General features: G+C 50.9%; 1 protein-coding gene across 1 annotated transcript; it reads right to left on the reverse strand.

Moving 5' to 3' along the window:
- Window positions 1-263: 263 nt before the first annotated feature.
- On the reverse strand, window positions 264-8,869 carry LOC108631832 (homeobox protein slou). Its single transcript, XM_018035997.2, has 2 exons — window positions 7,542-8,869; window positions 264-2,723 (listed from the first exon to the last, which is right to left on the reverse strand). Exons 1-2 carry the CDS (start codon window positions 8,434-8,436, stop codon window positions 1,852-1,854), a joined length of 1,767 nt encoding a protein of 588 aa, XP_017891486.1. The 5' UTR covers window positions 8,437-8,869; the 3' UTR covers window positions 264-1,851.
- Window positions 8,870-11,244: the final 2,375 nt, after the last annotated feature.

Genomic DNA, 11,244 nt, shown 5'->3' on the forward strand with positions numbered 1-11,244 from the left:
TTCTGTTAAAGGCTGAATTGCGTTTGTTTACTTTCAGTAGATGTTAAACGAATTTGGTGAATAAGCTTAGGAAGCGATGCTCGTGGTGGAGCTATGGAGGAAGTCGGAAGGATCTGACTGTAATGTGGAAAATATGGTCGATTTTCAGCCGGGCTGGGTGATCGATGGTGGAGATTTCGACGGCGGGCGCATATGTACGTTGCATGGGATAATCTGCGTGTATTTACTGGCAAAGGCTTACGAGTGTAACGTACGGTATTTTATTTTACACAGGAACGTTCCACTGCGTCCCAACGTGGTTCAGTTTTTTTCACAAATTGCAGTTTCGGCACAAAAAATTTGCTCGCTAAATCCTTTCGCGTTCATCCACTCGCGAGCTCGGCGCGTGACAGACACACCCCCGCATCGGTCCACGTTCACGATTCATCCTCACGCACAACTTACAGCCTTACGAGCGCTTTTTGCATTCCGTTTCGCCCCTTTGGCGCCCGATAGAGTTCCACTTCGTATTTAGACACGTTCCCCACCTCCGTCCTCGATAAGCGGCGCAGGTTACAATTGCGGCGAACAGAAGGAAAACAAAAGAGAAACGAGGGACATTCGCTCGAAGATAAGAATCCACGACGCTTCGAGCCCCTTAACTTTTAAATGTTCTCGTTCGATCCCATTCTCCGCATTCGCGTCTCGCTTCGTTTCTCTCGTGGCAATCCGCAGCGAGTTATCGTCTCTCGTTCAAACATCAGCCACGGGTATTGCGTCGAAACGCAAAATAAGCGAACGCTTGGCGTTCGTTTAATTTTTTAATTATATCCGAACCCGAAGGGGTGGTTTACGCGCGGTGCTTGCAATCGAGCTGCCTGTTATTCTTCGGCCGCGTATCACTGCGTATTTATCTTTCCGCTCGACCGACGGATTCCCTGCCTCCCTCGGCCTCTCTGCCACGCCGAATTGCCAGAGCGGCGCGCCCAATTTTAAACGGCTCGACAATATCCTCCAAGAGATACGCTCGTTTTCCGCGCATCACCCCCGCGCGTAAACCGATTACCCTATCGAAGCGTCCCACGTGCGACGCGACGATCAACCAACCAAAATTACACATACATATACAGTCGCGATGCTTTTGATCGCTTGCACGAGCTCCTCCGTCGATCCCAGGCTTCCTATACAGATATCTGGAGGTGAAAGACAGATTCCCTTCGGTATTTACAAATACGAGAAGCAGCGTCGTCTAGTACAGACTTCGACGGATCCGACACTTACAATTAGAACAACGTAAGACGTACTTATCTACAAATGATCAAGCTGCGAGATCAAAATCTGTAAAAGACGCTTCCTCGATATACATATTATAATATGTAGCAATGAAAGCGATTCGTGAACCCTATTTTACATACAACACGTTCCCCTCTAGTTCGAACGAGCTTCAATCCCAGTTTGTTCGTCCTCCAGATATTCCACGCAACTATGTACACACTGGTATAATCGTTTCAGGTGAAATAAAGATGAAGATATGGTGAATTAAGATTCGGTTGTTGTCGCGCGTTGAGTCTGTTTTCACACCGGGTTAAAACAGTTGCGTATCCATCAAGAACGACTCTCTTAGTTATCTCCGGGTGGCGTAAGATTTACATCGTAATTAAATAGAGAGAGCTCAACGTTGATAATTTCGAACGCATCGAACGACGTTCCCGTCAATCACAGCTGTCTCCCTTGACTAGCGGATATAGGTAGACGATCGCGATTTTAAATAGTTACCGTCACATTCCTCTCCGCGACTTGAAGGATACGTGTCGGCCATCGCTGGTTCAGGAAGGCGAAACGCGACGAAGACGTCCGCGGCTGTCGAGATCGCTACGCGTGCGGATGCGTGTGCGGATGCGGATGCGTGGGCAGCGACAGACCCGTGGAGGATGGAGTGGACGTGGGCGGTGGGCCGGCTGCAGTTACCGGGGTGCCGGGCAGGTGATGACCGAAGAACGTCGGTCCTGTCGGAGGATAAGGTGACGCGGCCGGGTGATAATAGCCAGGCGGCGGCGGCACGGGAGGTACGGGCGGTGGATGATGGACGTGGGCGTGCGGATGCGGATGCGTGTGCGAGTGCGGCAACGGGTGCTGGTGCGGATGGGTGGCGAAGAGGAAAGCCGGAGCGTAAGGTGGAGGATGTGGCGGCGTGGTCGGCACCGTCGGGCTGTTAACGTCCAGTCCTGGGTTCTGTTTCTTCCACTTGGTTCGCCGGTTTTGGAACCAGATCTTCACCTGGGTTTCGGTGAGAGACAGGGACAGGGCTAGATTCAGGCGTTCGCAGACGGAGAGGTATCTGGTGGTCTTGAACTTGTTCTCCAGGGCGACCAGCTGTTCGTACGTGAACGCGGTCCTCGCTCTCCGCGGCTTGCCCCCCGTGCCGCCGCCGCTACCACTGGTTCCGTTCTGACTGCTTTGGTTCTGGCCTTGGCAGCCTTGGCTGGCTTGCACGCTGCTCGACGACGACGAGGAGGAGGACGATTGCCTCTTCTTGCAGTTGGACGAAGAGACGTTGCCCGACGCGGAAGCGTTGTTTTCCCTGTTAGCGTTTGGTGATTCTTGGTCGGTGACCCTCATCTCGACGTCCTCGTCCTCGTCCTCTTCGTCAGGGTCCTCGTCCATGTCTTCCATCCCGGTGTCCGGTGTGCCCTCCTCGTCCTCCTGGCCGCTACCGCAAGCGAACTCGCCCCGCGAGTCTCCATCTGAAACAAATAATAATGATAATAATAATAATAATGCGATCAGAGAAAGTCTCGCGAAGGGAGATTACCAGTGGCAATGAAAGCGATATGGTGTTGTGTGACGAAAATTGATTATACCGCGGGAGATAAAATTGCGACGGGGGTGTCGGTTTACTCATGACGAAACGGTAGCGCGAAACATGACCCCGATCATTGTTTCACGCCCTCGCCACGATAGCGTTCAGATTCTCCCTGTCGTCGCTGGAAAATCCGTTTTCGTCTCGAAACAGAAAATATACGGTGTAACGAAAGAATACGGTTAACTCCGGTTGCCCCTCGGGAGAGCGTCCCGGGTTATCACCGTGAACGCGGGACCGCAGCCAGGAGGTTCGAAAACGCTCGACGGCAATCAGTTTAACGAGCGTGTCGTCGGCCGCGACCGCAAAAACTGGTCCCGCGTATCGAACCACATTTAATTTAATCCCTGTTTGCTCGAGACACGGTTTAATCGCGAAAAGGTATCCCGGAAGATATTCCGGGGACGGGCCAGGCAGCGCGCGACCGACCGACAGACCGACCGACCGATCTCTGCGAAACGATTGAAACGCGTGAAACTCGGCGTGAGGGGAAGCGAGAGGTAACGGCCAACCGGTCGACCCGAACGAGGGATAGAGAAAGAGCGGCCAATCGTTCGCTCAATGAGAGAGGAGATTGGAGATTCAATCAGCACGCAGATGTCCCGGGGACAGATATTCCCTGGCTCCGGTCCGTGGAGGCTGGGGTGCCCCTGGGAAAGGAGGAGGGCGGGGATAGGTTTCCGGATAAAACCAGAGACGGAGAGAGAAGCTGCGGCGGGACTAAAAGAGACGGACCGACGGCGAGGAGGGTGTAGGTGCAGAGGAAGACGCGACAGAGTGGTACAGTATAGCGGAAAGCGAAGGAAAAAGAGAGGATAGAACGAGAGAAAGAGAGAGAGAGACGGCGAGGTAGAGAGGGACTTTATCCGAATTGGCGTGGCTCGTGGCCCATAGCCTAGCACCGTGGCCCGGGGGTTGGAAGTCCGTAGGGGGCGACGGATCGAGAAGGTTTACGCCGTAATGGGATTTGTATCTCGTTAACGCGCGATCGTTCTTGCCCCGTCGTACAGACCGTCGACCACCTCCCCTTTCTCCTCTTCCTTTCTTTCCTTCCTCTTTCTTTGCCCATTTCCGCTGCCACGTATCTTTTAGCCGCAGACAACACCCCGTCTCATCCCTCTCTCTATCTATCTACGCGTGTGCGTGTCGATCGCGCCGATTGATTACGTCTAATTGAATTGCGTAATTTATATTGTCCCACGGTTTCATCCAGCACAGCTGCTGACCGATCTCGCCGCGCGGTTCGTTTCCCATTACTCCTTACTTACCCGGGCGACACCGTGAATTTCCCTCCGATTCGAACGAGGTCTACAGGGAATCTACATCGCTTATAGCTTCGGATAACCGATTATAAAGTCTGTCGATGTCGTGAAGTTTATCGGACAATTAAGCCGACACGCATTCGTAACGAGCTGCCTCTTATGGCGTTTATCGAGTTTTTATAGCCGCGCGAAACCGTTTGTCTCGTTTCGATCTTCTTTGCCGAGAGCGATTCGCGTGATCGGGGATTGCATTCGGTCTCCCTAGGGTGCACCGTAAGGGTGCACGAGGGACCCGGGGGTACGGAGCATTGTCAGGGATACTTATTTCGGCTTTTCTCATTAACTACAATGACAGCGTTTAACAGCGAACGTCGGTATCTGGGAATTAACCGAGCTCCCTCGACGACGGAGCATGCAAAAAGCATTTCGAGCTTATTATATTTTAGAAACGTTCAATACTCTACGAATTTCAGTTGGTAATAATCGATTGGCATCGAAATTAGATTCGAGAGGTTTGTTTCACCAACAGACAGGCAATTATTATAGACGGCAAGAGTCAAATAATCGACTGTTGGCGCGCGGATCCGATAGGATAAGTCCGACGGCTAAGAACATATGGTCACGTGTCTGGAATCCGCAGGGAGGAAATATCGCGGTGGCGTTGATCGACGATGAACCAAGGGTCCAAATTGCTTTTAACGGCGATGATTTGAGCTCCCGTGGAAACTAATTGTCCTCGTCAGCAGTCGCCTAATTATCTATACTGCGTCAAACGAGTCCATTGTATTCGATGAACAAACTCAAATAGATCTTCTCGAAAATCTTCCCCTGTGTATTTAGCTTCAAATTAAATTTTAATTTTAAAGTTTCCACTTTAGATCGAGATTGCGAAGAAGGATGTAAAAAGAGGCCAGCAATTATCGTATTAAGGATACGATCAGAGTCGGTTTGGAGAAATGTTGGAGAATCGTGGAATTGCTCTCGGATGGGCTTGCCGATAACGAGGACACGAGGGAGGAGCGTTTAACGACAGAGCGCGGTAATTAGAATTTTTCCAGAAATCTAGCGGAAAATCCAGGAGATTTCGTATCGGTGAACTAAGGGGATAGGGCGATCTACGACTGACGACGACGTTTGAAAAGGGGGAACGGGGAGGCGAAGCGTGGAACGAGCGAGGAAGGCGGCGGTGTAGGAGGAGGAGAGAGAAGTCATTATGATGCAGAAGAGCCAATTTTCTGGGCGGCTTGACGCGATGCGACGCGATACGCGCGGCATCGCCGCGCGATTATCATAACAACCGAGGATATTATTCAGTCGACGGATTTGCCGTGGCTGACGGCGAACGTTCCCCGCGTGTAAGCGTGTATACGGTGTCGGCAGTCGAAAGGGATTTCGTCGATCAGCTTGGCCGGCTGGCTCTGATGCACTTTTAATGGGAACCCCTGACCACCCTCGAAGATGGATGAGTCCAACAATCGTGTAATCCCGATTTCATCGCGACTCCGATCGATTTTCTCCAAGAAACTTCTCCGCCCTTCCTGCGTGCCCTCGTTTCGCGATCGTTTTTTCAGTTTTTCTTCACCGTGCCTCGAAGATCGAAGACGACATCGTTCGACAGCGCCGGTTGATTCCGTTCGCAGCCAGCGTCCCGTACCGGGATAAAGGGACGATAATGATGGGGTTCAAGGACTGGTTAACGCAGATTAGCGGAGCAATTTGTCACGCTCCGACAGGCCGCCCTCGCGAACCCCCTCCACGGGTCTACAGCCACCTTCCGCCTACCCTCCCGTCCAACCTCCCCGCCGTCCGCGATAGACTCCTTTCCCTCTGTTTCTATACTTCTACTTTCTACATCCCCCTTTAACGGTTCCTTCCGCGTTTCCGTTATCAGCCGGCCAGATTCCCCTTATCTGTCCGGCAGACTCCATTAAATTCGAAAGTCAACTGTGAAATTGGGATCGCGCGCAGACTCAGAATTCGTTCATCGGAGAGAGATAAGCTCTCTGCGACAGATGCGAAGGACAAATAAACCCGTTAACTTTTCTTCCGTTAATAAAACGGTCCTCGGTCTCGAGTCGACGAAGCCATTTGCGGCGAACGGCCAACCGTGTCAGTATGTACAGCAATTAAGCGAGCCGAGTTGCTTGAATGAGAACGATATTAACGGTCCCCGTGCTGGCGGTCTATATCAACCCGTCTACGTCGTCGCTTTTGTCGGGATATCCTCGAGTACACGCAAATAACTCTGGAACGGGGCGAAATTGCACGTCGGCGCGGGGAACAGGCCGTCCTTTCAGCGTCTAAAGTTAGAACGAGGAAGAAGCGGGACAGCGCGATGCCTCGGGGGTACGGGACGAGGATGCACCGGGCTTCGGAGACGAAAAAATCACGTTCAAGATCATGGGACCTCTCGCGGGAGACGAGATCCATATGTTCCACGGTGAAAAAAAGAGGGAACGCGTTTTCGCGAGCGGTTACGAGGAAGGAAGAGGAGCCGCGCGAGTAAGGAGGAAGCAATAAACATGCGAGTTCGCGGAGAAAAAGCCCTCGGGATTAAGGGGACTTTGCGAGTCACTCGAACGCGACTGATTCGCTCGAATTAAACCGTCACGGCGATGTTCTCTGCGAAATTTATGAACCAGAATGTTAGGATTCCGAGGTAGAAGAACACCAAAGTCGATGGGGTTTGCATTGTATTCTACGATTCCACTCGATTTCTCTTTTATCCCATTGCTGAATTACTAGACGACACGATTTTATATGAAATTTAGGTATTATTGTCTTCCCAACGATGGAATTTAAATCTGATTTATCAGCCAGATGTGTACGTATTTACGTATCACATCATTGGATTAAGGGGGTAGGATTCTGATGAGACAGTATACTAATATTACCTACTAAATTCACTCAAAATATGTGTTTACATTCGACTCTACATCTTTATTTCTCAGAGAAGCGAAACAAAGTTTTAATGTTTGGTTTAAGGTTCATTCTAGGGCGCTGTGGTTATCATAAAGTTGACGTTTAAAATAGAATGTTACAAAGTGAAGTAAAAATTGTAGTTTCTATGCGTTGGATTTTAAGTAATTTTGTAGCAAAGGGAAACTGTTCTGAATGAAATAAGAACCAAAGCGGCCAGCAATGAATCTTAAGTTAAACATCAAAACGAAGTTTATTATAATACTCTGAGAAATTAGGATACATAGCTTGAAACGATGAATCTCAGCCCGTTTTTAATTGTTAATTTTTCCTAGTTTTTTCCTTATTTTTCGAAATCATGTCAAAATCCAACCATATTGAGCATTAAAAAAATGACGCTATTGTCGGGTATTTTCTTTTTATGGAAAACTAACGCAATGAAGAACGGATTGAAAATCATTGTACTAAATTCCCCTAAAATCCGTATAATTGTAAATTGATATCCTGTAGTGCATAATCACCTTCGTGCACGCTATCTGCCCGGCGGTGTCGTCTGTCGTGAACGCGACCGTGGACGACCCTGCCGCCGGTGAACTTGTTCGGATCCAGTATGTTCTCCACGGAGAACGCTAAACACCGTTTATTCGCTTGCACGGTGCTAGCCGTTGTCGTGATGCCACCCGACGTTCCGGTACTCCTAGCCGTGTTTCCAGAAGTACATACAGTGATAGCATTTGATGCGGCAGCGGCGGCCGCGGCTGCGGCGGCGACGTGCGCGGAAATGTACACAGACGTGCCGTGACCGGCGGTTTGGTTCTGCACACAAGAGAAAGAGTGCACGCCGCGATTACCGAAAGGGTTCAAGAACTGATCGCCTGTGCCCCTCGACGAAGGTGCCGTTAAGTCCACGGGGCTACTAGGGTTGCTTTCGTCAACTTCGTCGCGACACACGTCCACCTCGACGTCCTCGTCTTCCTGATAATTTCCGTTTCTGCTTCCAGGACGCGCTTCCTCTTCCTCCTCCTCGTGTTCCTCGTCGTCTTCTTCGTCTTCAAGAATATTCCTCCTGATTCCCCCTGAGGTATTTCTGTCCCCTTCGTCCTCTTCCTCCTCGTTTTGCTCCTCTTCCTCCTCGACTCCGTCCGTGTCCATCCGTTTCTCTTTCACCGACGACGTGTCCATCTCATGGAACTGGTCTCTCTCGACGGATCGGAGAATCGGCGAGGTCGACGGCGAGTGTTGATGACGGAGGCTGTCGTAGCGCGCGAAGGGCTCCTGGGCAGTGCGTACGTGGAGCAACACGTGCCTCCTTTCTTGACCCGGTAGCGAGAGTCCGGTACGCATATCCGGTTCCTCCCGCGATAGGACGAGCGGACCTACGGGCGACGCGGTCCTGCCTTCCTGCATCCTCCACATATCCTCGTTTACCTCGGTTCGTTCATGCCGCGGGACTGCGACGCCGTCTCTCTCCCCGTCGATTGGCGATCACTCTGACGATACTCAAAAACCGTACCTCGGGTAGATTATCCCGCTACGAGGCATCACTCACACCGAAAGGTACGTCACATCTTCTTGGATCATCACTAACGTTTAATCCACGAATCCACACTTCGTGTTGCACTTTGTGATTCTCCCGCACGATACGCTCTGTTCACCGTGCTGATTTTATTTAACGAGAAGTACAAAGCACTGATCACTAGAACGAGAAACAATCGAGATGATAGCGGGAGACGACCGCAAAGGGGTATCGGCGAGCGATCAGCGTGGTCGGTGCTGCGATTAGCGCTGTCTTTGGTAGACAGAAGCCGCGCGCGTCCCGTGAAACCGACTCTCGGGACATCCACGCAGAGCCATGGTGGCTGAATAGGTGGTAGGTATATCGTCGTATTATTAGTAGCGAGTAGCAAGGAACCGTCGTAAGAGTCGTAGCCGCGGCGGAAACCAACGAAACACCCTGGGTGGGGTGTTGTTCCGCCTAAAATGGGCGTGGTTCCACCCCCGCTGGGGTTGCCGGCGACGCTCGGCGTCGGTCGTCGTCGGGGGCGTGCAACACGCCCGCGCTTCGTTCGGGGGTTGCGCGCACACACGTGCTACCCCTTGTTCGTGGTGGTCTGTCCGAGTCCGAGACCGGAGACCCGAGGCGATCGTTCGCGCGCGCGAGTGAACGCACCGCTACACGATCAACGGTAGCGCACCCAGACCCGCGAATCGAATCTGAATGGACACGGACACGAACGCGGAGCGGCGCGTGCAGACGTTCCGCGGCCCCACGAGCGAGCTTTCGCCAGATACTCGGCTATGTACACACGGAGAGTCTACCTTTCCCTCCTCCTTCTGCCCCTTGCCCGTGTCTTGTCTTCTCTTCTATCCGGCCCACCCTACTCTTTGCCTGGTTCCGCGATCCGACCGGTTAAAGTGGTTTGTCTTTGATTTAACCACCACCACCACCGGCAACGTCGCCACCACTACCGCCGCCACCGCCGCCGCCACTACCACCACCACCCTCGCCAAGGGGGAACCTTTCGCTTTTCCCTCGTTTCCATCGTTCAACGTTTCCCGAAGGATGTGTGGAGGATAGTCGCTTCCGGTATTCGCGATCGTGAAACAGCGCCGGGTTTGTCGATGATCTTAGCGCGTTGGAGGCGGAGCGCCGGGATCAGTTGTGTACGGTAATCGTGTCGGGAGTATAATCGAGCTGGTTACGGTGGGTATCTCCGACTTTATCACCCTTCTACGCATGCCACGAGCGGAGATTGTCTGTTCCTTTCTCTATCGCTCCCATCCCTTAGTTCGTCGCTCGGTTCCCCTCGCGAGAGATTCTAGGAGACGAGAGAGAATGCGAACCGATGGTATATGCACGGTCGACCGGTCGCTCGGATAGAAGAGCCGGCGTTGCCAATGCCGGTAGTGCCGGGGTGCTGTTGCTGCTACCACCGCCGCTCTTAACTCGGCGCGCGGATATTGTTTACCCGACCATTTAGGTAATTGCTGGCCTACCGCCCTGCCAGCCAATCGAACGTAACCGGCGGATGAGCCTGCAATACCGAGTCCACCCTCTCTTCGCTCCCGTTTGTATGCTTCAGCGTAGGTGTAGTCGTGCTTTCTCTCTCTCTCTCTCTCTCTCTCTCTCTCTCTCCCTCTCCCCTTCTCTCTCGTTCCTCCTCTACCCGGTCGCGATTTTTCATCTTTTTTTCTCCGTCGACGCCAACACCGTTCGCCGTTCTCTCTTGTTTGTCGTTCGATTCGCGTTTCGAAGCTTCCCTCCGATCGTCATCGAATTAGCTCGGGCCCAATCGTTCGGCGAGATTGACGCCGCTGCTCTCCCAACGATGATCGATTCTTTCCACGAAATTGGAGAGATACCCGGTAACGGCTACGGCCACGGTAACGCGGTGTCGTGACCGCCGCTAACGGCGACCGGTTCTATCGAACCGTTAATACATATTGCCCATTGATTGATCATCGTTTCGATTAAGCGGGACGATCGCTATTGTTAATGGTTCGATCGACGGCGATGGTTACGCAAACGTTCTTAGCTAAGGGTCTAATTAGTCGGATAGGAGGGATGAGAACCGACCTCGTTGGTTGTCGTCAAATTGCGTAATTCCAGTATCTCTCACTTTTAAAATCACTTGCTAGTTCAAAGAGACTAAATACTAGGATTTATTAAGAATAATGAGCAAATGAAATGCTGCGTTCAGATAAGATTTGTTGCGATAAAGCTGAATAATTGTTCAACGGCTACTATCTTTTTATTTACGTATGTATAATAATTACGTAATTTTTATACACGTATCTATATGATAATTACGTACTTTTTATACATGCATAATAATTACGTCTCAGCTGAAGGAGGTTACCTAAGTACCTCTTCTGTTCTTTATGTTATGAAAAAGCTTCATAGACTGTACCATAAGCTAGGCATTAAAATGAATTTTGTCTTCATTCTCTGAGAAATAAAGACGTAAATTCGAATGACATAAACACATACTTCTGACCAAAAACCCTTAAAGGGTAACATTGACATTTTGCCTTATTGCACTGCTATCGGAATTTACCCCTTCAAATCAGTAGTTTTGTGTGTCAGTATGATCAAAAAGTTTTTTTATACACATACATGTACTGGCTGTCTTAGTTAAAGGAGGGTACCTGACTATGTTTTTGCTGGATTTCATGTTGTGAGAAAGTTTCATAGCACGATTTAAGGATGTATTGGCTATACAG

This window comes from Ceratina calcarata, unplaced genomic scaffold, assembly GCF_001652005.2.
Source record: "Ceratina calcarata isolate Rehan_Ccalc_2016 unplaced genomic scaffold, ASM165200v1 scaffold97.2, whole genome shotgun sequence".
Taxonomy (NCBI): Eukaryota; Metazoa; Arthropoda; class Insecta; order Hymenoptera; family Apidae; genus Ceratina; species Ceratina calcarata.